Source organism: Meles meles, chromosome 10 (assembly GCF_922984935.1).
Source record: "Meles meles chromosome 10, mMelMel3.1 paternal haplotype, whole genome shotgun sequence".
NCBI lineage: Eukaryota > Metazoa > Chordata > Mammalia > Carnivora > Mustelidae > Meles > Meles meles.
Window position 1 is genome coordinate 38,160,106 of NC_060075.1, and position 27,532 is coordinate 38,187,637.

General features: G+C 40.4%; 1 protein-coding gene across 4 annotated transcripts in view; it reads left to right on the plus strand.

The window, feature by feature from the left end:
- DOCK4 (dedicator of cytokinesis 4) overlaps window positions 1-27,532 on the plus strand; it is a 432,562-nt gene that overhangs the window by 356,039 nt on the left and 48,991 nt on the right. For 3 of the 4 annotated variants that reach the window (XM_046020394.1, XM_046020397.1, XM_046020396.1), the window contains exons 29-36: window positions 458-558; window positions 993-1,051; window positions 9,054-9,202; window positions 10,904-10,989; window positions 15,492-15,518; window positions 15,663-15,758; window positions 16,602-16,662; window positions 20,941-21,034. In XM_046020394.1, coding sequence (XP_045876350.1) covers window positions 458-558; window positions 993-1,051; window positions 9,054-9,202; window positions 10,904-10,989; window positions 15,492-15,518; window positions 15,663-15,758; window positions 16,602-16,662; window positions 20,941-21,034 — 673 coding nt within the window. The remainder of the gene's footprint in view (window positions 1-457; window positions 559-992; window positions 1,052-9,053; window positions 9,203-10,903; window positions 10,990-15,491; window positions 15,519-15,662; window positions 15,759-16,601; window positions 16,663-20,940; window positions 21,035-27,532) is intronic. The other variant, XM_046020395.1, reaches the window with a different exon arrangement.

Sequence of the window (27,532 nt, forward strand, 5' to 3'; positions counted from 1 at the left end):
ACTGTCTGAATTTAAAGCAATTAGCATACCCAGAGAAGTGTATGCCTTTTTTTTTTTTTTATTCTCCATTAAAAGGAGTTCCAAAAATGAATTCTCACAGGAATAAAATAACCCAACTTATACCTCAGACATATTATAAGAGAAACAAAGGATCTAACATACACCAGGGAGCTTAGGAAACCTAGGGTATGGCCCTGAAGCAGTATAGAAATAGATAGTATTTATTTGCTTTCCCTCTTTGTTACAGCAAATTTCAAGCATATGTAAAAGCAGAGAGAATAGTGTGATGAACCCCCATGTACCCATATCCAGATTAAACTATTATCCACACGGGGCCGATCTTATTTCAACTCTACCTCCATCCACTTACCACTTTTGAAGCAAATCCAAGACATGTCACTTAATCTGTAAATATTTTTGTAAGCTATAGCATTTAAATGTTTTGTTCTTGTTTTAGATTTGGGATTCTTACTTTTACCTTGCCGTCATTTTTATCAACCAGTTGTGTCTTCAGTTAGAGATGTTCACACCTTCCAAAAAGAAGAAGGTGTTAGAAAAGTGAGTACCAGTGTACAATTGGGTGGGAATATGAGGCAAATCGAATGTTGTGCCATTAAGAGGGCATTTGGTGTGAATGATTCATAAATCGGATATCCATAACTGGAAATGACAGTGGAGAGGCAATGAGCAAGAGGACAAGCAATCTTTTCTGGAAATTTTGCACTTATACTTTTTTTGGGGTGAGGGAGCTCCATCTTTCAGAAATCAGTGTATTATAGTAGCAAATTAATTTGAGGACAGATCTATTTCATTAAAGGTTTATATAAGGATTTGCATTAGAAGCATCAAGACATCTATATTAAATATCTTTAATTACAAACATCGTGTCTTTTATTCAGAAGAGACAAAAATACTTCTCTGTCCCCCAAAAAACACAAATACTTCTTTGTTTTGAAGACTTTGTATCAGGTTGGCTTTCCGTTTTATTTCAGGTATGGTGACATGCGCGTCACGATGGGTTGTGAAATTTTCAGCATGTGGCAAAACCTAGGTAAGTAATGGAAAGAGAAGCCACCTCCATTGTGCAGTTTGTCACTGTACTTTTAAGTGTATAAATGAAGAAGGACAACTTACAAGTGACAGTGTTTAAATCAGTAAAGTCATCCTTAGAAAGTAATTGATATTTTGGCATTGAATATGGTTATAACTAACTTTTTAAAATTGGTATCTGTCTGAAAAATCATCTTACCTTTGTGTGTTTTATTATTAATAAATGATAAATTTTATTATCTAGGATTGCTCCAATAATACACATGTTTAGTAATGAGCTAACCTTTCAGAATTTGGGATTGTAACAACTCAAAATTTCTAGAACTCTGAGCTGAGTCTATCAATCATAACAGATTTAGAATTAACTTTATGAAACACTGATTTGCGCACCAGTACTCTTAAAAACACCATGGACCTATATCATAAAGAGTATAGGCAAAGGATTTTAAAGCCTCTGCAGCTGCTAAGAAACTATTAGATTCAATTTGGTTAATCCAACACAGCAGATAGAGCGTACTGCTCCGGCAAATTGATGACCCAGACCTGGTTGCATGGAGAAGAATAATATTTGGAAAACAGATTGTTTTACAGTCTCATTGGCATAGGGTTTCTTTCTAGAGATTCCAACTTATTTAATTTTGTATGCTAACTATGCAAGGTTATAGCATTCATTTACTATTACTGCATGGTAAACTTCTTATGATTCATTAAAGTGATGGGCCTATTTGAATTGAATATGTAATGATCTAAAAGTATCTTTCCTCTTGGACTCATCCAAGTACAACTTGGAAATGGCAGGATTTGTTTTCTGTAAATGAAAATAGAACCATTAGCGTTTTACTTCAATTTATTTACAAAGTGATTTTGACCACTGTATTTATGCATAGCAGTATTCATAGCAATTTCAGGAAGACTTGTTATGTAAAACTGAGCCCAGTGATCAGTGCTTGCTGGTAACTTCAGAAAATAAAAGTGAGTTGGCATCTTGAAAGCAATCTCCAGCTGTCTAAGGCCAGCCAGAAGTCCACAATGTATCTTTAGAGTCGGCCCAAAAAGAGCAGGACTTTGTCTTATTTGAAGAGTACTCCTTTCAGTCTTTAGGTTTTGTTCATTCTCTGTGTTGTTTTTCAAAGCCCTGTAGTGTCCATATTGCATTTGGCATTAATTTCAAACAAGATGTTATTATGCCAGTACTCTTTAGAACACTGATTCTCATATAAGCCAGCAGCAGCAGCACCTGGGAGCTTGTGAGGAAGGGAAATCATCTGGCTCCGGCCCAGAGCTGTTGATTCTACTGAAACAGAATCATGGAGAGAATGGGACACAGCTGAGTTTTCACAGGTTCTCCAGGTGGTTCTTGTCTAAAGATTGAAAAGCACTGCTTTAGATACTCTCCCCTTTCTCTGTTCTCCCAGCCCTAGAGGCTTGCTCTAGCTCAGTTATGGCATTCTGTTAGAAAGTCTCATTAGGGGCGCCTGGGTGGCTCAGTGGGTTAAAGCCTCTGCCTTCGGCTCAGGTCATGGTCTCAGGGTCCTGGGATCGAGCTCCGCATTGGGCTTTCTGCTTGGCAGGGAGCCTCTTTCCCCCTCCATCTCTGCCTGCCTCTTGTGATAAATAAATAAAATCTTTAAAAAAAAAAAAAAAAAAAAAAAATATATATATATATATATATATATATATATATATATATATTAAGAAAGGCTCCTTAGACTCAACTATGGATTCCCAGCAGGACCTAGTTCAAATACAGGGTATGTGTAAATTTTCACTTCATTCCTTGGTTTTCAGGTTATTTCCCTAGAGTTGAAGCTGAGACTTCCAAAACACAAGGTGAATTTTAAAGGTCACTGCTATTGTGCAACAACTAGAATGGGGAAATGTTCAGAAATGTTGAAGCCTTTCTTCCAACATATATATATATTCTTACAAAATGATAAGAAAGATTAAGTATTCAGAGTACTGTTTTAACACCCCTTATAGACCTTAAGTCAGCTTATTACTTAGAAATATGAAAATCTATTTGCTATAATTTGGTTTACCTATAAATATGTCCTGTTGAGTATTTGGAATGCTAAAGAAGAATTTATTCAGATAATTACAGATATCCATTTCTTAATGGAACAGGACAATACATTTAATTTAATAGTTCGTGAGGCACTGCTCTGTGCACATTATTTGGAGAGATACAAGAAAAAATGGACCATATGTACAGAGCTTAGTGTTTAAATCTCATATTTTAAACTTTTGTGCGATTTCTGTGGAATAAGAAAATCTTGATAAAAATGAATTGTTGGTTTTAGTAAAGCAAGGAAGCTTTATGACTTCAGAAGTCAAGAGCCTCCATGGTTTTTAGTTTGATACAAAAAACACTAACTTTTAGAAAATAAATTTCAAAGAGGAAATAATACTCAGAGTACTGAATACATTTTTTGCCCCTTGAAAATACCCAGTTAGTCTAGTACACAAACACAAACAGAAATTTTACAGAACAGTATTTTTTTTTTAAGATTTTATTTATTTATTTGACAGAGTTCACAAGTAGGCAGAGAAGCAGACAGGAGGAAGCAGGCTCCCTGCTGAGCAGACAGCCCAATGTGGGGCTCCATCCCAGAACCCTGGGATCATGACCTGAGCCGAAAGCAGAGGCTTTAACCCACTGAGCCACCCAGGTGCCCCCAGAACAGTATTTTTAAATCAGATTTTGGTCATCAGTACTTACCTAGAAATGTGGAAACTCTTGCATTCTTCAAGTAGAAACAGAGTTGGTTTTTCCCTTCTGTTGAGAACAAGGAATAAAGGGTACATGTAATTGAGTCTGCTTTTAAGCACAGAGCTGTACGATTTTCAAATCTTATCATTATATCCCCTTGATTTACCATTGAGCAATGGATCATGGAGTAATTATAGGACTGCCATACTCTATTCACAGTGACTGCACCGTTTTACATTACCATTAACAGTTCATAAGAGCTCCAGTCTCTCCACGTCCTTGCCAACACTTGTTCTTCTCTCTCTCTCTCTCTTTTTTTGGAGAGATAGTATGCACACACGTGTGTGAGTGGGGTGGGGTGGGGGTGGGGCAGGGTGGAGCAGAAGGAGAGGGAGAAGGAGAATCTTAAGTGAGCTCCACACCCAACATGGAGCCTGATGTAGTCAGTCCCACAATCCTGAGATCATGATCGGGGCTGAAATCAAAAGTCAGATGCTTAACTGACTGAGCCACTCAGGCGTCCCACTTTTTCCTTTCTTCCTTTTTCTTCTTCTTCTTCTTCTTTTTTTTTTTTTTTTTTGGACAGTAGCCATCCTAACAGGTGTCAGGTGACATTTCCTTGTGGTTTTGATAAAATAATTTACTTTTGAAGAGTAAAGACCAAGTAGTGAAAAGTAAATACCTTTTCTTAAATATGTCGTTCCTCAGTATTTTCATTTCCAAGCAGAAGGACTAAAAATGCCCTGTCAAGAGAAGGGGGAAGGCATACAAATTTTATACATTAGCACTATGCTTACAAAATAGTCTACAAAGAAAGAGGCTAGCCTTGACTACTGTGTCCCAGCTTCGGCATTCATTGTGCTTCAAGGTTAAGCTTTTTCTTGCTATTTTTAGTGGAACCAACATTCTTACTAAATATAAAGTGGGCCTTTTTTCCACATTTGCAAACACAGCGTCTTGTAACTGCCGTAAAAAAATCAATACTTCCCTAACAGGCTGTTCTGTGCCCATAAATATAAAACTCCAACAGCCCAAGTAGCAGATGCCCTAAATACTTCAAAACAAGACCATGTGGCTGACAATTAGAGATGGGGAAAGTATACTAAATCTTCAGTTTAAAAAGAAATCATTTAAGTAAAGTTTATTTTGCTGTTGTCATACATAGTTCCCAATTTTGCTTTGCTCATCAGGGAGGAATTAAGTTTTACATGGCGAGAGCCTGTTCAGGTTTACACAGGTTCTGTGTTGCCGAACTGTGTTTTCAGCAAATAAGGCTATCTTCATGCTCTCCTGTACAGTGATTTAAAAGTAGGTATGGCCTGTCTACTGTCAGAAAATTTTGGCTGTAAAATGCAGTGTCTGGACTTTGTCTGGATTATGATTGAAAGAATCCAACTGTAAATAACATGTTTTAGGACAATCAGGGAAATTGTTTTTAAAGATTTTATTTATTTATTTGACAGACAGAGATCACAAGTAGGCAGAGAGGCAGGTAGAGAGAGAGGGGGAAGCAGGCTCCCCGCTGAGCAGAGAGACCGATGCGGGGCTCGATCCCAGGACCCTGGGATCATGACCTGAGCCAAAGGCAGAGGCTTTAACCCACTGAGCCACCGAGGCGCCCCGGGAAATTTTAATATACGCTGAGCTTTAGATTGAGGAATTATTGTGTGCCATTGTTAGAGGTAATAAGGGCACTGTGATTATGTATGTATAATATACATATATATACACATATATAATCACAATGCCTTTATTACATATATATGTTATATATATTACATATATATATAAAATATATATATGTATTTTTTTGTTATTCATTCCCACCTGTTAAAGATGCTTGCTGATTTGTGTACAAGGAGAATGATATGAAGTCTCAGACTTGCATTAAAGTACCCTAGGGGAGAGAAAAATTTTGCTAATTATTGAAGCTAGATGATGGGTATGTGGGGATCTGTTTTAGTGTTCTTTATAATTTTGTATGTGTAAGATTTTTCATAGTAAAAAAACGTTTTATTGGGCTATAATGAACATACAGTGTTCTTTCAGCTTCAAGTAGACAACATAATGATTCAACAATTCTGTACGTTACTCAGGATAAATGTTGTCCTTATCTGGCCCCAAACAATACACATGAAAACCTTTTTAAAAGAAAAAAATCAGGTTGTAAAATGCCTATAAATAGGATTTTTTTTCTTTCACAAAGGAATTAAAAAAAAAATACTCAGGGAAACTGATAAATAAGTACCTGCTAGTGATCTTCTTCAGAGAGGCCAAAGGATGCTAGGCTTAAGAAAGATTAAAAATGAAGGTAATAATGTAACAGCTCTGAGTCTCATTTCAGCAGGCAAGGGAGGACTACTTGGGCTGGCAGGAAGTTCCATTTTATTTTTTCTTTCTTGCCACTTCTATTACCTCTTCCCCACACATACCTAAAAGCTATGCACAGATTTGGTATCTTACATAATCTCGAAACCGTGGGGAGGCCCTCCTGGTTATTGGTCTCATGTCAAGGTGACCTTTGTCCTGTGTTCCTGGTGCCTTCAGTGCGTGGCTCTGCGGAGGGTACAGTGTCTGTGGTACACTCATCCTCAGAGACCTGCAGCCATCCCCTAGGGGCAGGCTCACAGACCTGGTGAAAGGCCAGCTCATCTCAGACTGGGCCAGACGTCTCCTTCCCCCATTTCTCTCTCTTCCTCTTTCTTGTCAGGATCTCTTGAATAAGCATTGAGTGGGTTAGGGTTTTACAAATGACAAGAAGAGTGATTGAGTTTAAGTTGCTTCTGCTTTCTGCCCTGACAAAAATAACCGAGGAAAGCAATCGCAAAAGCTGGTTGCTAGCTCCCTGCTTGAAATGTGTGTGTTGGGAGGATGGGGGAGATAACAGGGCGAAGAATTGTGGATTGATGTTTCTCTCTATTCTGCCACAGTGGGTTTGTCCATCTTCAGAGATTCATTCTTTCAGAGGAAAGTACATAAGGTTAGATTAGTAAGGAAGTTTCTTCTGATGAATAAGAAGGAGGTGTGCTTGCTCAGATGAGGAGTACTCAGGAGTCCCTTGGGAGAGAGAAAATTGTACCTGAGCCACAGAGGAAGGTAGGAAAGCGAAAGGAATTCTAAGCCAAGTTTATTCCTTACACATAATGGGTATGGATAAGTGATTAAGAGATGATGAGAAACAGGTTACTTTTAATGAAACCTCAAAGAGAAAGGAAAAGACGATGTGGCCTCAGAGTTGGGAAAGAAAGAGACTTTCAGATAAGCCGGGGCCTGTGACTTGTGTCCTGCTTATGTCCCACAGCACTGAGGAAAAGGAATGGGGGCCACATCCTAAAGATGGCTGAACTGTCTCTAGGTACTTTCAGTCACAAAACAATGACTTCACAAACACCCTCTCTCTAATCTCATCCATCATTTTTTTCCAGTTTCCAAATTTTTCCTTTCCTATTCTTTCTTTTAAAAGCCCCTCTAGGGGTACTTAGGTAGCTCAGTCAGATAAGCATCTAACTCTTGATTTCGACTCAGGTCACAACCTCAGGGTCATGAGAGCAAGTCCTGTGTCCGGATACTCAGCACAGAGTCTGCTTACGATGCTATCCCTCTCCCTTTGCCCCTCTGTCCCCCACCATTCACTCTCTCAAAAAATAAAAAATTAGGGGCGCCTGGGAGGCTCAGTCAGTTAAGTGTCTGCCTTTGGCTCAAGTCATGATCTCAGGGTCTTGGGCTCTTGGCTCAGCAGGGAGTCTGCTTTTCCCTCTTCCCCTCCTTGTGCTCTCTCCGTCTCTCTCTCTCTCTCTCTCTGTCTCAAATAAGTAAATAAAATCTTTTTTAAAAATTAGAAATACATTAAGTTAAAAAATAAAAGCCCTTCTAAAGTCAATATAAATGTAACGTGTATCTTTGCACCCTGGAGTTGTGTGTGTCTGAGCACCCTAATGCCTTCTAGTACAGAAAACAAAAGAGAGAAATTGATCATTAATGTGAAGGTATGTAACTCCAAAATGTGCCAGTAACTCTGAATGACATGATTTTCTGGGTATTTGACCCTTACTACAAAAGATGAGAGGTAGAAAAGAATAATAAGGGGGAAACTTTCTTCTTTCATGAACCCAGGGCTCTTGTGCCCAGCTTCACAACCTGTTCTGTGGATTTTAAATGGATGCTTTACGTGTCAAAAGCTTTCAGCCACAATGCACAAGGTTAGCAGTTGAGAAATAATGTGTTTTCCTTGTATGCGGTGTTCTTATTATCAAAGTAAGACTCTGAGATTTAACATAGACCATTAGTGTAATGGACTGAACTCAATGCTCATCGGCTAGATGAAATCACCGGGGTCCTTTCCCCCGCAACCTTCCTTTTCAGTGAAGTATTGGTATCACGCTTTGTGTACTTTGGTAAAACACCATGTTGAGTTCACTGTTGTTATAGTGCAATCTTTTAAGAAAATTGTTACCTTTTTTTTTTTGGTTGACCATTTAGTTTTTTATTTAGGCTGTATGTTATGTTTCAAAACATAAGAAAATTTATATGGAGGGAGGTCAGGAGAGGGTGGTGGAGTTATGGACGTTGGGGAGGGTATGTGCCATGGTGAGTGCTGTGAAGTGTGTAAACCTGGCGATTCACAGACCTGTACCCCTGGGGATAAAAATACATTATATGTTTATTAAAAAATTTAAAAATTAAAGAAAATTTATATGATGGAGGGACCACTTTTTTTCAATATGTAAAAATCTACTCTACTCTTACCACCCAGAGATAACCTTCGTGGTTAACATTCGGCGATATAATCTTCTTGACCATTATATGTGCTTTTTTTTTTTTTTAATGAGAGAGGTACCTGTCCATATTGTATTGCTCCTTGCTTTTTCAATTAATTCTCTTGAAAAGCTTTGCCTTTTATCCTTCCTTAACCTCAGCTTTAGTGGCTGCATACAAATTTTAATGTGTGACTATATTGTAGTGTACATAACCAATTCCTGATGATTTAACTTCTGGTGTAATTTTAATTTGTCATTTTTAATTTGTGGTGTAATTTTTCATGGTATTGTAGAGCTTTTTCTTAAACTGTGAAAAAGTAAATCCTTAATTTTTTAATAAAAGATGGAGAAATATTAATCAACATATGAAAATTTAGTGTTTATATATCTGCTTAGAGAGATACTTTCTTGCCTGGAGAGACAACTATAATTGAATATACTTGTGGCGATCATTTAAAATAAATTCAATAATATTAATTTTCTGAACTCCTACTAAGATTAAATATACTAAAACTCAAATGTGTTATTCAATTTAGGAGAGCACAAGCTTCATTTTATTCCTGCCTTGATTGGCCCTTTCCTAGAAGTGACCTTGATACCCCAGGCAGATCTCCGGAATGTCATGATTCCTATTTTTCATGATATGATGGACTGGGAGCAGAGGCGGAGCGGCAACTTTAAACAGGTAGGCGGATGAGCTTCTCAGAGCGGTTGGGGAGAATTTCAGTTCTTCTCAAGCATCTCTGAGCTACCAGATTCAACTCCAAGTTGGGAAGTGAGCACTGAGCGCTCAAGGGACTTAGATTCCAGCCTGGTCTGCCTTCTCCCCTTTGTGTGACCTTGGTCACTTCTCCAGTCCTGTGTTCCCCTGAGCCTCAGGGGAAGCTCTCACATCCTCTTCCGCTTAAAAATTCTGTGATTTCCAGGGTTTCTGTTGAAGAGCTGGCAGAGACTTGATCTGTTCCCAGTTGGACACGACACAGAGGAATCAGAAGGCTAACGATCCTTAAAATCATGGACCTGTCTGTGGTCTGCACATTGCATTTGGTGAATGGCTAGGTTTTGAGCATTTGATGCCCAGTATGTTTTATTGCTTTTTGCCTGAAGTGCTGGTAATTAATTTAAATAGGAAAGCAGTGGAAATTCTTGCATCTAGATTCCTAGATGAGCCTATTAGTTTCATTGACATTGGTTCGGGGAGCTCTGCTCCAGTTTTGGAAAGAATAGAAGTTTTTATTACAAAACTACATTACATAAGAAATCAGCTGCTTTTTGCTACACCAGGTCTCTCAAGTTGGAGATAGTCGCCTTCTTTCTGTTCAGGGAGTCACCTCACTGAGCTGTACACAGTCACTTGTGTGAAGGATCTGCCCCCCCACCCCATGCTTCTCCAAATGAAGACTTTCTCAAATTTTAGGAATGATTATCCACTCTGCGAGTGAGTGAAGGCAGCCACAGACCCCTCCTCCTGCCGGAAGCATGCCATATCACCTGTATCAATATCTCATTTCAAGAAAGTGAATAACTGAATGGAAGGCTATTTTAAAATTGTACCTGCCTGGGGGAAACCCACTCTCCTTCCTTTGGTCTTCACAGCCTTATTAGAATTTGATTCCAAGGAATAACTGAGCTTAGTCCTTTGACAAAGTCAAGTATCTCTCCCAGTCTAGAGTTGCTTACCTCTCTCTGGCCATGCAAGGGTGTTTCACTTTCTGTCTCTTTGTCTCAGACAGATGAAGGGCTATTTCTGCTTTCCTGATATTCAAGGCCCAAGGGATTTACATTCTTGAAGATATAAATGTTTTGACTGCAGGTTTTCAGGAAATATGTCCTTTCTCTCTCATGTAGCTTATTGCTGACTTAGAATATTTCCATGGATCTACCATCTGGACATGGATAAGGCAAGTTCTCAACTGGAGCAAAGATTTAGTGCAACCTCAGACTGTTTTGAGAAAGAAAATAGATAGAAAACACATCAAAGATTTAAATTAATGTCTGTGGGTATGTTACTTTGCTACTGTTCTTACACATCGAGTGATTTTTTTTTTTTTAAATAAGTAAGTAGGACTTGCCAGTTTTTATAGCTCTTAAAAAAAATGCAAGTGTTTAAGCTGGGCTGTAAACATTTGTGTTTGAGTCAACAAATGGAAGTCTTTGGTGGCAGCAGATGATACCCCTCTGGGAGTTCAAAGTCACATTGCTCCATCTAAATTAGCCGCCTAGAATTCCAAGGGGGTGTCTGCTATTAACCACAGCTTATGATAATGTTGCTTTCACAAAATTTACTGTGTTTTTTTTTCCCTTGCAGATAGAAATATGTTTCAGTTTGCCTAGGGAACCCACTTGTGAAGGGGAGGAAAGGGAGTAATATTTGGGTATGTTTCAGGTGGAAGCCAAGCTCATTGACAAACTGGACAGCCTGATGTCTGAAGGCAAAGGTGATGAAACGTACCGCGAACTCTTCAACAGTATGTGAGTAATGCGTGTCTCCCCAGTCGGTTCCCTTCAGAGGATTTGGTGTCAGTGCTGAGCGCCCGAGAGCTGCAAAGACAGCTTGGGTCTCGCAGGAGTGCTTTGTCTTTGTGGAGTGTGAAATAAAGGATAATTGCCTAACTCTGGTGAGTGGATCTTAGTATGCTGATGATTAGATCCCTCTCCTCATTTTAATCTATGATCAGGTCAGATCACATGTGTTATGTAACAAATCTCAGTTTTTTCAATCCTAAGAATTAAAGCCAGGGCTGCAAGATAATGATTTTAAGTTGGGTTAAGAGTGGGAAGACGGCAGGGCGGGGGGTAAGGGGTGGGGAGACAATGACATAATTATCGGGTTCTTGTGTGTTTCTTTCCAAAGCAAGATATCCTTGGCTGATTTCTTGAAGGGTTGACTAAGCTAAGAGCTGGCCTCTGTTTTTCAGTACTTGATTTGATTCATTGATCCTGATTGGGCACTCAGCATGATTAATTGCTTTCTAAATGTTTCTTGCTAGAGTATCACAGAACCAAGTCATTTTTAGTGAATTCTGTGATTTGGATTTGGGTGGAGGCTAGAACGACAGCAGGGTGCTGTAGGGGACTTTGAGGCAGTCCTTTCCGATAGAATGTGATCACAGTCTGGGGTGAATTGCTAGACTAGTTCTCATCACTGTGTGAGATGGTCAGAGAGAACATGTAAGAGTGTTTTAGTACTTTAGGGTTTTCATTCTAACAGTCGTTTTCTCTACAGTTTTCTATGGATCTTAGCCATTTTCAGTCCAAGTATGTTGATAAAGTGTTTGAAGGCAGGACTAGCTCCTTGTGCCTGGAAAATGTTTACAGTTCTTTCAGAAGTACAAAAATCATTCAGCGATACGTCTTTATGTTACAGAATATGCTCTGCCTTGTATGTGTGCCCAAGCATCACGTCCAGCCATTCGTGCTTCAGAATCGATAGCCGAATGCCAAGTTGTATACTTTGTTTTATGATCATTACTTTAGAAAAGTAGACGTATTATTAGTATCCAGATTTAGAAAGCATTATTAGTGACTGATAGGTTTCAACTTGCCTGATTCAGAATCATCCCTGAACCTTTTAAGAAAATTACATTCAAAGGAAGAGCCAAGAAGGGTACCCAGTTTTCTTGGAATGGTGGTGGGTGATGATAACATAGATTCTTTGCACTGACTCCTGAACAAAATCATTTTCTTCTGGTACTGCAATTAAACTGGAACTTTTAGTAATTATTCACCAAGCCCTCGTTCATTCTAGTGTACAAAGCGCCTGTGTTTCATGACAGCTGGAGTTTAGCAAGAACTCTGATTAAAACCTCATCCAGGGTAATAAATTGCCTTTGAGAACTGCTATCACTTCAGTTACCAGTCCTTGGTTTGAACAAAGAACTAAAATGAGAAAGCACTCAGTGAAATGAATCTCAGGAGATTTGTGATTAATTATTTATAATAAATTCACAAGATTAATAAATACATCATTTTAGCCTCTTCTCTACTTTAATAAAGGTCTATAGCTTGCAATTTGGATTGCTTGTGTCTAAATGAGGCTTTGAAATAGAAGATGTACCTTGACGTTAGCATGAAACCAGTAATTAATATATTAAGCCTCTCTCTGTAGTTAAGACTTTTTAATTCATTCAGTGGAGATTATTTTTCTTTTGTGATTTTTAACATATTATTAGAAATGTTACTATAAATATTTTTCTTTCATGGTTTTCCTACCAGCATATTGGGTTTAAATAAAACCTAAAGTGATAATTAAATATCATTACTACCTGGGTTCAGGAAAGAAAGTGAAAAGCCAGCCATGTTTCAGGAAACAATGAAGTGCTTCTTTGGCAATAGAAGTCACCATGAATTAGTATAAGTACAATGAGTCACTGCACACATTATGAATTGGGAACACATGCCGTTATGGTACAGATTCTCATTTGTTCTCTGTAGTTCATATCTAAAACTTATTCAGTTTTGTTCAGAAGCTGAAAGTAGCTTCCTCCTTCCTGCAAAGGTAGGAGTTGCCCAAAGAGCCTCCTTGGAAGGAGACTTGAAATCTGTGCAGTGGTTTCCTTCCTAAGAGCCAGCTCACCTTTCCCCACCACCCCCCAACATTGTCTTCATGGACCCATACTTCATCTTTTTGAGTAAGTAGGAGTCAGGATTTATTATTTTTTATAATGCTGGAAGTGTAGATCATTGATACCAGTGTGCTGTCTCCAGCACAGGGTGTCAGAACTAAATTCAGCTTCCCCTGGCTCTGCTTGGTTTGGTTTTATTTACCAAGTACCTCCCCGGGGCAGATGCTGTCCTAGGGCTGACGACACCACAGGGACTATGCTGTGGGAACACATAGTAGGGCGCTTTCCGGATGAGCCGCCATCCCTCTCCCTCCTTTCTCATATGTTGCTCTAAATAATTAAGAAAGACTCCAGGTCATTCCAGAGGTCTTTATTTGGCAGTCACACACTAAATTCTAGTTTGGAGGCCGAGCAGTGGATACACAACATGTATCTCAGGAATCTGGCTCTTCCCTTTGGATTAAGAAGAACACGGACAGACAGACACAGGTGTTTCCTGCAGGAGAGATGGCCTCACCACCACTGTGTAGATGTAGAGAGAAGCAAATTTAGGGTCAGATCCTACCTCCCCCTGTTGATGTTCTTTCCCAGAGTAAGAGCTTTCTGAGCATTATGTCATCCTCTAGGACTCTGGTTTACCCCTCTCTCCACTGGTAGGGAGGCCCACTGCCTATCAGCTAGCAGTAAGAAATCACCCTTCACTGTTCTCGGGTGAGTTCCCCGTGTACTCAGCATGGGCACACGGGCCAAATAAAAACAGAGTCTCCCTGAAGTGGGCTAGACTCTTCTCTTCCGGTCATGAGGCTCCCCTTCTCAGTTTGTATCAGATAAACTGGGAGAACCAGCTTCCCGATAGAAAGAAGAAGCCTGGCTGCGAGAGCAGATGGATTGGGTTCTAGACTTGGTCCTGCCATTTGGGTCTGGAATTCCTGAAGGTTAAGCGGGCACTGCAGAACTGTGCCTCTTCTTACAAAAGGGTTTGTGGAACTCTGATATCTGACTGCATCAGGAGGCTGTGCAAATTAATGAAATTCATGCCTGCAAAAGAAGTCTCCATATATTTTTAGAATTATTACTTAACTTGAGTTCTTTGTTTTTCAGCCTATAAAGTATATGAGGTGTGGGCTGTCACTTGGGGAAATTTCTACATCACCCTGCACTGCTTTGGCAGGCAGATTTGCATTTGAGGACTTGGTTCGAGACCAGTTTGGCATTTAAGCTTGAAACAGGTGCTGTTCAGAGGGTTTTTAAAAGAAAACTCACTTAAAACAAATGAGGGGACTGTCGCTGGCAGATTAGTCAGGGCAAGCTCCATCCCATGGTATAGGCCTTCTTTCCCTCCCTCCCCCAACTTAATCTAGGAAACAATTCAGAATAACCCAGGAAACAAATGCTCGGGGATACATAGGCAACAGATGAGGAGACAAGGCAGAAGGCTGGGCCCTGGAAAGGCAACAGCAAGAGGAAGTAGGGAGAGAAATTGGGAAAGAACATAGCACCAGGTAGGAAGGAAGGAAGGAAGGAAGGAAGCTATCTAGTTTTGGCAGAATAACTTTTAGTGTTTATTTCTCCTTTCAGTACAATATGTGATTGGCTTAGGTTGTACTTGTGAGAAATGTTTTCTTTCTCTGGTAATCCCAAAACCAAGATGAAAAGGAAACGATTTTAGACAGAAAGGATCTTTACATGCAGAGGGGTAGGGAAGGATGCTCCCATTGCCATGCCTGTGTTCTTACTTTTATCTTTTGGGGAAAGTTCAGTCATAAAGGCTTTGCCAAGTGTATGCTTAATTTGCCAAGAGACAGGAGTGAAAGTCAAACAGATCCTAATTATTCTGGTTGTTGTGATTCCGTGTTTACATAGTGCCTCTGCTACAAGGTGCTTAAGATGAGGGAAAATGTAGGAGGAGAGTTGTGGTTCAGTACTTGTCACCAACCTGCTCGAACAGTCTCATAGACAATCCCCTGTGATTAATGACAAAATGAATGAAACTGTTGAGTGAGTGCACAGATAGTACAATATGTATTGAGTGGGCAAATGTGAAGGGAAAGGAAAAAACGCAAAACGTCATACCGTCTGTACAAGGATTTTCCTCTAGCAGTTGCATTGCAGTAAAATTGCCTGGATGAAGATGCATTCCACCGAGAGGTAGGAAAACATTTTTATGTGAATAACAGCAAGATCTTATTTCAAAGTAAACTTAGAGGTACTCCTGTTTTCCCTCTTCGCGATGTTATTTGCCGTGGTAAGGCTCACGCCTCTGCTAGTGTAGGAGAGAAGCTAGGGGAGAATGTCTTGGAGCTCTGGGGTGCTTGTATAGTTTGAAAATATGATCATATGCATGTGTTCGTATTTTATGACTTGGATAATCTGAAAATCAATTTGCTTTGTCAATGCTTCCTGGATTAGAATTCCGCTATTTGGTCCCTATCCTAGGTAAGACATTGTTTGCAAATCGTGCTACTTGTGCGATGTTGGAGTGGTTGCTAAGGCATTTAAGGTACTGATGAAAGTAAGATGGTTGTCATGGTGACTGATAAAAATAAGTGTTGAAAATGCCCTGCATTCTTTCTTTTCCAGTCTATTAAAGAAAATTGAGCGGGAAACATGGAGGGAAAGTGGCGTTTCATTAATTGCCACTGTAACTCGTCTGATGGAGAGGTTGTTAGATTACAGGTAAGCTGCGTCCCCTGCTTCTCAGGTGTGCTGTGCTCCAGCTGGGAAATCAGAGTCAGGATCCAGTCAGCTTTCTGCTGGAGTTAATCATCAGCCCACAGTGCCTTGTGCAGTAAGATAATGGACTTATCTAGCTGGTTCGGAGTTTTTCGTTCATTTTTTTCCCCCTTTTTCTCTCTTTTGTTTGGTGGACCGTTCTTTCAAAGTCTTAGTGAATTGAGAAGGTTCTCAGAGTCCCATGAGTAAAGGGATCTTTTTTGGTGTTTAGACTCAGCCATTGACACCAGCAGATCCTTTGGTTTTAGGGTGAAGACCGTGTAACCGAGAATTATATGGTCAGGCTGCTTTCTTATGAAAGGGGAGTTAAAAAAAAAAAAATGAAAGGGGGGGTAGCGTGCAAAGCGTACACCGTAGCCTTTCATAGATGCAATTTTTTAATTTTTAAATTATCTCAACTGTTAAAGCAGTTCATCCCCTTAAATGTGCGGTGTTTTCCTTTTAAGAATGAAACCCTCATTCTTGTTGTTGATGGCCAGGCTTCCCACCCCTCTGGAAGAAGGTGTATAAGAACACATCTGCACTTCTCCTTCTGGGGGATGGGAGGGAGCCTGTCTGTTGAGAGGGAGCAGCAGAAATGGTGCTCAGGAGTGTCTCACCTGAGACCCTGTAGCCTGGGTTGGCTCCCTTAGTCCCCAGAGCCCCCTTCTCAAGGGCAACTTGGGAATTGCCTCGGGTCTCTGACCATACTTCCCCTACGTTCCCCCAGTCCCATCCGCATGGAAGAAACTGTGTTTGCCCCTAGGAAGGAAGTTCTGAGTTCTGACTCTTGCTTTTTGTTTTTAGGGACTGCATGAAAATGGGAGAGGTAGATGGCAAAAAGATTGGCTGCACAGTTAGCCTTCTGGTTAGTAAACTATTCCTCTCTTCCTCCTTGTATCCTAACGTTTGATTCACAGAATTGTTCTACTGTTTGTTCACAGAAATACTGTTTCAATTGTTTTAGTTTACAATGTGTTTTTATCTGGATGCTTCTTAGAAGAGCTTGGAAGTGTTTTCAGAAGCAGCACAGTGAGCTTCAGGTTGAATTAAATCCCCAAAAATGCTGTCGCAGAAGGCCCCCAGTGCATCGCCCCCCCCACCCCACCCCGTGGCTCTGTGAGATCAGAGAGCGATGCCCCCTCCCCTCCTGTGGTGCTTTACCCTCCGGGAGTCTTGTGGCTCTCCTAGAAAAAAGCACAACGTCCCTGGATAGAGCTCTTTCTACTTGTGTGTAGACAGTTTCTGTCCTTGTTTTTATATTCATTCTACATTGTAATGAATATTAGTCATCTCTTCTTTGGTGAACAAATGACAGTTTCTGTTTAACACACTAATTTTCACTCTCTAGCTTGTTTGCAAATTGTCTAATACCATTCTCCTGAAGGTTTGCATCATAACCAAGATAAGCATAGTAATTGATCACCCAAAGAGGACATTTTTTAGGAGTAAAATTAAATATTATGTAAGGAAAACAGGCTAAACCATGAGTGTCCTGGGACACTCAATTGTGTTAAAATGTCTCATCCCTAAGTGTTAAATAGGATGGTATTCTCACCGCAGAACCGAAAAATGACCATACATACAGGCATTCATGAATTCATTTTTTTTTACATTTTAATATTGGGTATATTGATGTTTTGGTAGTTTCCCTTAGTCAGATATGAAATACAGAAATATGTGACTGCTTTCAGGTCTAAATCTGTGAGAGCCAAGGTTTCTTTTTTGTATGTTGCAGAATAGCTGAAACCTCGCAGCTGTTCTGAGTCCTTGTGCAGACGTTCTTCTGACTCTGATGGTCGGAATCCCTCACACGCCCTGCAGGTCTCTCTTTGCCGGCACCTTGGAAGTGTCTTTTGCCCCCACTCTCCTCTGTCTTGTCCTCGCTCACCAGCTTCAGTCTTTCCAGTCTGCTCTGTTTATTCCCTTCACAGCCCCTCGTCGAAGCACAGGGCTTCTGCTCCCTTGTCGCCAGTTTCCCTGGTCTGTGTCCCTCACTGCACTTAGGCTCACCTCCAAGTAGATGCCCCTGTCCTTTACCACACCCGCGGCTTGTTCCTCATTGTGAACCCATGTCCCACATCTCTGCTTCCAAAATCAGTCACTAGAAATAGTGACATCTGAGAGTCCTCTATCCGGCCCCAACTTGTGGTCCACTTTCTGACTAATTTTTGTCATCAGACCCAACAGTGACCTCAGGACACTGGACCAGACCCCCAAGGTCAGCCCACTCACCTCCCATCTGAGCTCTCATGTCTAACCTTTGAGCATCGTCATTACCACTTTTAAGTCTCCTGCATGTGTTTCCCCACTGTCTTGCCAGCTGCTGCCAGCCCTTTTACCACATTCGAGAGCCTTAGTCCAAGCTGCCTCTATATCCCTACCTGGCCATCAGTGTTTGGGCAGAAGAGCCCCGTGCTCTGTCATTTTTAGTCTTTTTAGTCCATCAGCTTAACTCTAGCTTTTCCCCAACGCTGACCACAAAGTTTCATAAATAACCTCAAAGGACAACCTGTACTTTTTTCCAGAAGAATCTTCTTCCCTTGTCTCCATCTTCTTCCACAGTGTCCTCCGTGTGGAGGTTAACAGGTACATGCAGACTCCAGGTTCGTTTCCTCAGTTGGTGTAGCAGAAGAGATCATTTCCCTGGATGAAGGAATGAATGCTCTGCCTAAAACATGTGTAGTCCCCCAGTAGGAATAAGCCAGTGACCTAATAAAATCAGTGGCCCCAGTAGGATTCACTTGACACAAAGAATTTTTCCTTTTGGCTTTGCATTGACCAAGAACAGTCTTTGTAGAAAATGTTAACATTTTTTTAAAAGGTTTTGTTTATTTATTTGAGAGAGAGAGTGAGACAGAGCATACACTGGGGGAGAGGGAGACGCAGACTCCCCACTGAGCAGAGAGCCCAACATGGGGGTTGATCCCAGGAGCCTGGGATCATGAACCGAGCCAAAGGCTGATGCTTAACGGACTAAGCCCCCAAAATGTTAACATTTTGAAAGCTGTTCTAATTTCAAACTAGCACAAGAACGCTTATTATCAAAGTGCCAAATATATAACTTTGAAGCTAATCTTTTTAGCTTCTAGTCCATATGGAAAGTTCTTGATGTTTTCTAGTAGTAATATGGTTCTCTTCAGGTACTCACTTCCTCTTAGAGATTTTCCTTAACTCTTTGGAAAGATTAATTCCAGATTGTCTTCAGGAGAGCTCTGGCTTCCTTCACAAGAGTGAAGTTAAACTGTAGTGTTAAATTGGTAAAAATGCATAATGTTTGACATGACTCACACCAGGAAATGTAATTATTGTTTTGTTCTTTGTGTCACAAGTTTTGCCAGACGTATGTGAAAAATTCTCATCTGTTGACTGGGAGATTTTTCTTCTTCTTTTTTTTTTTTTTAAGGAGAATTATTCATTTACAGAGTGATCACTTATTTTGTTCTCAAAAAAATGCTGCTTCTTACCAAAAAAGCTATTAGAGCAAATCATCCCTTAATAATGTAAAAAGCCTGCTGTGGGGTTGTTAGACTTGTGTTTACGGTACAACAGTTCTTGCTAATTAAAATGATTTTGGTCATAATAAGAGAGATGCAAATAGCATTATTTACTTAGATTTTTTTTTAAGATTTTATTTATTTATTTGACAGAGAGAAATCACAAGAGAGGCAGGCAGAGAGAGAGGAAGGGAAGCAGGCTCTCCTTTGAGCAGAGAGCCCGATGTGGGACTCGATCCCAGGACCCTGAGATCATGACCCGAGCCGAAGGCAGCGGCTTAACCCACTGAGCCACCCAGGCGCCCCTGTTTACTTAGATTTTTAAGGAATGCCAAGATCTGTAGGAGACAGGAAGAAAAGGGGGAGGATAATGGTATAAATTGGAAGAAAAAAAATTTTATGATGCATTCAACTAAATGTCAGTACCTCAAGGTAAGGAGAGTTCTCATATTGAAGAATAGACAATATTAGGTAGTGGACAGAAGGTACATTTGACAGAAGGTCCTTGGACTTGAAGCCAAGTGCAATTTAAGCAGCCACATTGGCTAGTTTGGTTCATCACCAGAGCCCTGTCTAGCCAGTCAGGTCCAACGATTTTTAGAATTCCTGATCTTTCCCCCTTAAAGATGACCTGTCACTCCTTCAGGCCAACAGATTTATCCCCATATCACCTCTCATTTTTCCTTCTTCCCCATATCAGCCACGATCAGTCAACAATAGTGATGGTAGTTCAGAGGGCTTGTGCAGCGATTTCATAATGCTCAAATGATCTGCCAACAAAAAGTGCCCCATTTAGAACCTCACAGCATCCTGCTTTTGCTGGAACCTCATGTCATGTACATTTTTGTTCCTGTTTACTAAGTTCAGTGAGGCCTAGGTGTTTTGTACGATGTGGTAGAGGAGTACATGTGGGTGTTTATAGCTTACACCCTTAAAAACCCAACATAATGGGTCAAGGTAAGTCAGAGTTGAATTTTTCATAACTAATGTTAAAACATTTTAGGGAAGATGGGTAAGCTCCAGATACTTTTTTAAAAAATAAACAAAATATTTTCAATAAGCATGTCCCTCTAATAATAGTTTGAAATCTCTTGTTAACAATCCCTTTACTGGAAGTATAGTACCTTACCAAAAAAGAGCATTTTCATTTACCCTCTTTTACATGATTTTTCAGGGGAAGAAAAAAAAATGCTTTTACATTATTTTTACTCATCCTTATATAGATCTTAGAAACTTTTTTTTCTTCAGAGCAAAACAGGTTTGAAATTTGAAATTAAGCCGTGCTTTGAGTATCACTGCTCAGGTTTAACAAGTGGATTAATCCATTATGTTATTTTTAATATATTTTTCTGTTGGCTAGGCAGTAAAACTAACAAAAAAATAATAGAGTACAAAATAAATGTGAGTCGCTGGTGGTAACGTTCCCCAAGCATTACCAACTTATCCAATAAGTTGCTAGGTAATATGTAACATAGTGTTGCATTAAGAGTATATCACTGGGCCTCCTTCCTTAATTTTTAAAGAGACATTTGTATGGAAAAATGTGTCCATTCTTGTAGTTCCAAACACGGAACTTCACAGAGTGAAAAGCAGCTGTTTGCAAACCTGACTATTGAGGAACGATCCATACTTGTATTCTTTTTTTACAGAACTTCTATAAGACTGAACTAAACAAGGAAGAGATGTATATACGCTACATCCACAAACTCTATGATCTACATCTCAAAGCGCAAAACTTCACAGGTAATTCTGTCTTTTAGCTCAGGCTGGGGAGCGTGGGCTGGACACTGGTGTTTCATACATGGTCTGTCCTTTGCTTTGTATAATTAGATCTGGGGACTCAAGCATTTGTCCTTTATAATGGAAATTTTCCATTGGATCTATTTTTCTAGGTACTCCATTTTAATTTATTGGCTTTTTTACTCTATCTCTTGGCATTGTGTTTTAGAGGTTGCTTTTGGGAGTACAAAATACATATCACACTTTTTGGAGCCTACTTACAGTTGGTATTTTACCACTTCAAGTTAAATAATGTTATGTTGTAGTTCCCCTACATATTATCTGTGCATACATTGAAAACCCCACCAGATAATGCCATAATTTTTACGTTAACAGTCATACCTATTTTATTTTATTTTTTGAAGATTTTATTTATTTATTTGACAGAGATTGCAAGCAGGCAGATGGCAGGCAGAGAGAGAGGAGGAAGCAGGCTCCCCACTGAGCAGAGAGCCCAATGTGGGGCTCGATCCCAGGACCCTGGGATCATGACTCGAGCCGAAGGCAGAGGGTTTAACCCATTGAGCCACCCAGGCACCCCCACAGTCATACCTATTTTAAAGAATTAGAGGATTAAATGGTCTGTCTCTGTTGCTCATATATTTACTGCTTGTGTTGCTCTTTCTTCCTTCATGGAAGTTCTCAGTTCCTCTTTGTTATCATTTTTATTCAACCTAAAGAACTTGTTTTCATATTTCTTTTAAAGTAGATCCAGTGGTGAAGGGCGCCTGGGTGGCTCAGTCAGTTGGGTGGCCAACTCTTGGTTTCTGCTCAGGTCACGCTCTCACAGTGTGGGATCAAGTCCCGCGTAGGGCTCTGCAGTCGTGGTCGGTGCAGAGTCTGCTTCAGATTCTCTCTCCCTCTCCTTGTTTTTCTTTCTCAAATAAATAAAATCTTCAAAAACAGAACAACAACAAAAAAGTAGACCTAGCGATGAAGAATTCTTGTTGTGTTCCTTCATCAGCGAAGTCTTCGTTTTGCCTTTATCCCTGAAGGATACATCTGCTGGATATCAAATTCTAGGTGGATAGTTCTTTTGTTTCAGTACTTGGAAAACATTGCCCTGCTGTCTTCTGGCCTCCGTGGTTTCTGATGCAAGATCAGCAGTCACCTAAATTGTGTCCCTGTGTATAATGTGTAAGTTTCTCTGGTTGCTTTCAAGACTTTATCTTCGGTTTCTAGCAGTTCGATTATGATGTATATGGTCATGACTTTCTTTAAGATTATCCTGTCTGGGTCCACGGTATTTCTTGAATTTATAGACTTATTTCCTTCCCCAGATTTGGGAGGTTTTCTGGCATTATTTCATCAAATGTATTTTCAGCACTGGTCCTCTTTTGGAACTACAAGTGACATGAATGTTAGGCTTTTTGGTATTCTGTAAATTCTTAGGTCTCTGTTCATTTTTTTTCCCCAGTTTTTCTTCTTTCTTGTTCAAATTAGATCATTTCTGTTGATCCGTGTACAAGTCAATTGACTCTTCTGTGCCATTTCCATTGAGCTACTGAGCTCTTCTGGTGAAATTTTTTGTTACTGTATTACCCATTTCTAAAATTTCCTTTGCTTTTTTTCTTGTCTTTTCTTTTTTCTTTTCATTTCTTTCTTTTTTCTTTCCTTTTTTTTTTTTTTTTTTTTTTTTTTTTTTAGTTTCCATTACTTTATAGGGAACTTGTATCTTTCTGTTCAAGAGTGTTCACTTTTACTTGAAGGAGCGTGGTTATAATAACTTCTTCATAGTATTTCTGTAAATCCAACAACTGAATCTCGGGGTTGGCATCTGTTAATTGCCTTTTCCGTTTGAAATTTTTTTGGTTATCCTGTTTCTTTGAATGTCAAGTCATTTGGGGTTGTTTCATGAACATTTTGACTATCACGAGACTCTGGGTTCTGTTGAAACCTGGAAAATGTTGAGGGTTTTTTTAATTTCAGCAGACTTCAGCAGATAGTCCAATTAGATTCAGACCTCAAGTCCTAAACCACCTTCTGAAGGTTGTGATTCCAATGTCAGCTTAGTTTTCAAAGCCTTTCCATACTCTTCTGGTTTGTCCTACACATATGTCACCCAGGGACAGCCTGGGACTAAACCAGTGGTCTGTGCCATAGTTCATGTCTCAAAATCTTTGTTATGTTTATTCTGGTCTGTTCAATATACATGCAGCTTGCAAATGAGCTCAGGACATTGTACACAGCATTTAAAAATCCCTTTCTGTCTGTGATCTTCCTCTCTGTGATCTTCCTCACTTTTACTATCTCCCAAGGGCTCCTTTTCCTAGCACTCTCATTTAATCTGAGGCAAATTAGTCAAAGCCAAGACTTGATCCTCCCTACGCTGTGATACATTCCTTACAGCTGGTCTTTCTGGGGGCCAACCACTGAACATAAAAAAGCCCATGGACGCCTCTGCTGCCAGTGATGCCCACACTGTGCACTCTGCAGCTTTGCGCTGTATTCCCAGGACTCAAAGGAAGCTAGAAGGGTTAAAAGGACTCCAAACCCCAGGAGGGTTCTCTTCTCAGTCCTCTGACCAGAGGAGCTTTCCTGGGGAGCTTTTTATGTCCATTTCCCTTTGTAGTTCCAGGAGACCAGGACAGCAAAGCCAGGAGATATGAAAGGTGAAAAAATAAAAACCACGAACTCACTATTCTATGGTCATTCTTTGAGTATTGATTTTCTTACTGTGCCCACCTTTTCTCATTTACTCTTCAGAGTCCTCCAAGAGTTGCCTTATATATCCTGCCTAGGGTTTTTAGTGGGGGAAAGGTATGATACAAAGAGCTCACATTTCATAACCAGAAAAGAACCCTTTAACTGAATGTAGGAACTATAAATCTGAGTCTTTTGCCACACTGTTCTTCCCAGGAACTCCTGAATTGTGGCCTCTTCTCCAGCTTTAAAAGAAAGTGATCCTTTCTGAAATGGTCCTTGTGTGGCCCGATTTTAAATAATGCTTCCAGCTACAATTTCCCTGTATCGATTAATGCATCTCTGTTTCTCAGTGTGGAGACCTTGATGTGCTCTTTGGTATCTCTGAGCCTCCCTCATATAATCAGTCACCATTTTCTGGTGATTTCCCTTCCTAACAATCTCTCAAAGCCATGTCCTTTTCATTGTTACCACTCACGCTGCCTCAGTTAGGCCTTCATCATCTCACACCTGGGCTGTTTCTTAATTAGCACCAGAACAGGGGACAGAAACTACAGCCTGCAGACGATCCACCTGATTTTGTAAAGAAAGTTTTATTAGAACTCAACCACACCCACTTACGCGGCCATTGTCTATGGCTGCTTTTGCGCCTACAAAAGGCAGAACTGAATAGTTGCAATGACCATATGGCCTGTAAGCCAGATTAGAAATTATTATAATTATTAATGTTTTACTGCCTGGCCCTGTAAGGCAATTTTACCAGCCCCTTCTCCAGATATAACCATTTTCAGTTGGTATCTTCTACAGAAAAAAGAAAAAAAATAATTCAAGCTCTTTATGCAAGGTCCATCATGATAAACCCATTACCAATCTGTGCAGCCTCATCTTACCACTTGGGGCTACATTCCCTGTCTTCATCCTTCAGGGTGTGTGTCTTTACCATCTTTTCCTGGAATTCTTTTTCCTTTTCTTTCCCACAGCAACTCCATGCCCCGCCCCCCATCCCTCTCTCATGGGCTGAGTTCACGGTTCCAACTCATTTTCACCTTCTTCAGACTTCATTAAAGCACTGACCACATTGTTGTTTTGTTTTGTTTTGTTTAAGATTTTATTTATTTATTTGTCAGAGAGAGTGCACAAGCAGGGGGAGAAGCAGGCTCCCCACTGAGCAAGGAGACTGATGTGGGACTTGATCCCAGGACCCAGAGATCAGGACCTGAGCTGAAGGCAGCTGCTTAACCAACTGAACCACCTAGGCACCCCACCACATTGTTTTTAATAATTGTATACGGGGTGTGTTATGTGTGTGTGTGTTTCGATGCATACATAGTTAGGTAGAAGTATTTTCAGTTAAAGGGTGAATTCCTTAAAGACAGAGATGATGTTTTCTTCTTCTTAGTGTTCTCATTTTAGTGCCCAGCCATGTGAGATTTTTTTTTTTAAAGATTTTATTTATTTATTTGACAGACAGAGATCACAAGTAGGCAGAGAGGCAGGCACAGAGAGAGGGGGAAGCAGGCTCCCTGCTGAGCAGAGAGCCCAATGCGGGACTTGATCCCAGGACCCCAGGATCATGACCTGAGCCGAAGGCAGAGGCTTTAACCCACTGAGCCACCCAGGCGCCCCCATGTAAGATTTTTTTTTCTTTTTTTTAAGAGAGAGACCACAAACGCATGCGCGTGGGAGTAGTGGGGGTGGGGCAGAGGGAGAGAGAGCATCTCAAGGCCTGACACCCAGTGTGGAGCCTGACACTGGGCTGGGTCTCAGGACCTGAGATCATGACCTGAGCTAAAACCAAAAGTCTGACACTTAACCAACTGAGCCACCCAAGCACCCCTGCACCGTGAGATTTAAATAAATGTACCACCAATAAATTTACTCAGTTATATTTTAAAACCTACAGAAATTTTTCTCCTTCAATATTGGTAATTCATATATATATCTCCTGAATCACTAAGGAAGCCCCAGAATCTCTTCACACGGATATGCTGATGGTTTTGATTAAATAGACTAAGAATTTGGAGGTCTGAGAGTTTAAATGACCATTTTTATAGTAGTTAGTAGCCACATTTTGAGCTAGTTTTTATAGCAAAGAAAACCACCTAGTGGAGTTATTTTAAAGTCCATTAAAAAGGAAAGAGGGAGGGAACTAAGGACAGGCTCTTCCAGCTATGTAACTGTTCTCTGAAACAGAGTCCAAATCTGTCTGATTATATTTTAGAAATGGGCAAATTGGTTTTCTTTAATTTGCTTACTGAACTTGCAGTATTTATTTTCCCCAAAGTTATAAGAAGTAAGTCCTCCTCACCTTCCACATTGTACTCATTTCTCCTCTGTCCTCATTTTTGTGTGTCCTTGAAGAAAGTGAAATTAATGGGGAAACTTTTCTATCTTTAGAGCATTCTGTTTAAATGGCTTTAACCCTTTGCAGCCTTTTGTGACAGTGCTCTCCATTCGTAATTCATCCCTTATCTCTCGTGGTTTTTTTTTTTTTCTTGTCGCATGTGGGTGTCCTCACTATACTCTTTGTCACGATGGCGCAAGATAGCCCGTGTTTAATTATGTGGCGGTGCCTTTTGTTCAAAATTCTAAGTACTTTTTTAGAAACGGCTGGAAATTTGCGATGTGATTCATTCTTCCCTCTTCAGTACGTACTGTTGTTGTCTTAAGTCGGAGAAGTATCAATATCTGATGTATTGCAATAAAACATCTACAGTTTGCTAATGTGTTTAAAATCTGCCTCAGTAGTGTCCTATGTTGGTCACACCTCAAAGGGTATATCTGTTTGCTTTTGTGGAAAGTTTCTATAGCTCCCTTCACACACACCATGGACCCCTGAGAGACATCCTCTTTTCCTGAATCAGATTCTGAGACAGGTGTCACTTACTCCACGCCTTTCCATGTCACCATTCTTCTGATGCCTTGCCAATCCCAGCTTGCCCTCCCAGACTCGGTACGGCATACCCACTGCCCATCTACCCCTCGTCTCTGGACCGCCCCAGGGCAAGCATGATTTGGAAAGCCATTGAGATGGACTAAAAATGCTTTGTTGCCCCGCACCCTTGTAATTTTTTTTTATTATGGTAAAATATATGTAACACAGAATTTACCATCTTACCCATTTTTAAGTGTACAGTCCCTTGGCACGACGTGCATTCCCATGGTTGTGCAACCATCCCCGCTCCGGGTCTCCAGAACTTTTTCATAGGCACAAACCAAAACTGTGTACCCATGAAACAGTAGCTTCCCATTTTCTCCTCCCCCCACCCCGCCCCCAGTCCCTGGCATCCACCATGCTACTTTCATGAATTTGACCTTCATAGCCCTTTCAGTCACCACCTGTGGGCAGTTGAAGGCTTCAGCTGGGGGAAGGGGTTTGCCTGGTCCTTCTCATCCTTTTCACTGTGAAATGATTAGCCACAAGGGTATTTTTTGAAATCTCAGGTATTGGGGGAGAAACAAAAGAAATCTGAGAGACAAAAGTGATCATTCCAGAGCTGTGTATTAAGAGAAAAAGGAGCTATTCAGCAGTACAGGGCCAAATCTTGAAGGAGAGATCTTTGAGGGCCTGCAGGTGTCACCTCTGTGGTAAATGAAGGGAACCGTGGATTATTCATGTAGACAGAGGAACAAGGACACACATAGGGCTTTGTTAGATGCTTGGCATTTGTTATAAGGCTGTGTGAGGAATGAAAGATCAGGAAGTCATCTCAGGAGATCTCAGGAATCTAGAAGCTACTCAGATCCAGCGCCCATCTGACCATTACTATTAGCATTCTTGTCCCATCAAAAGCAGTCTTCATGGCTGGCAACCTACCG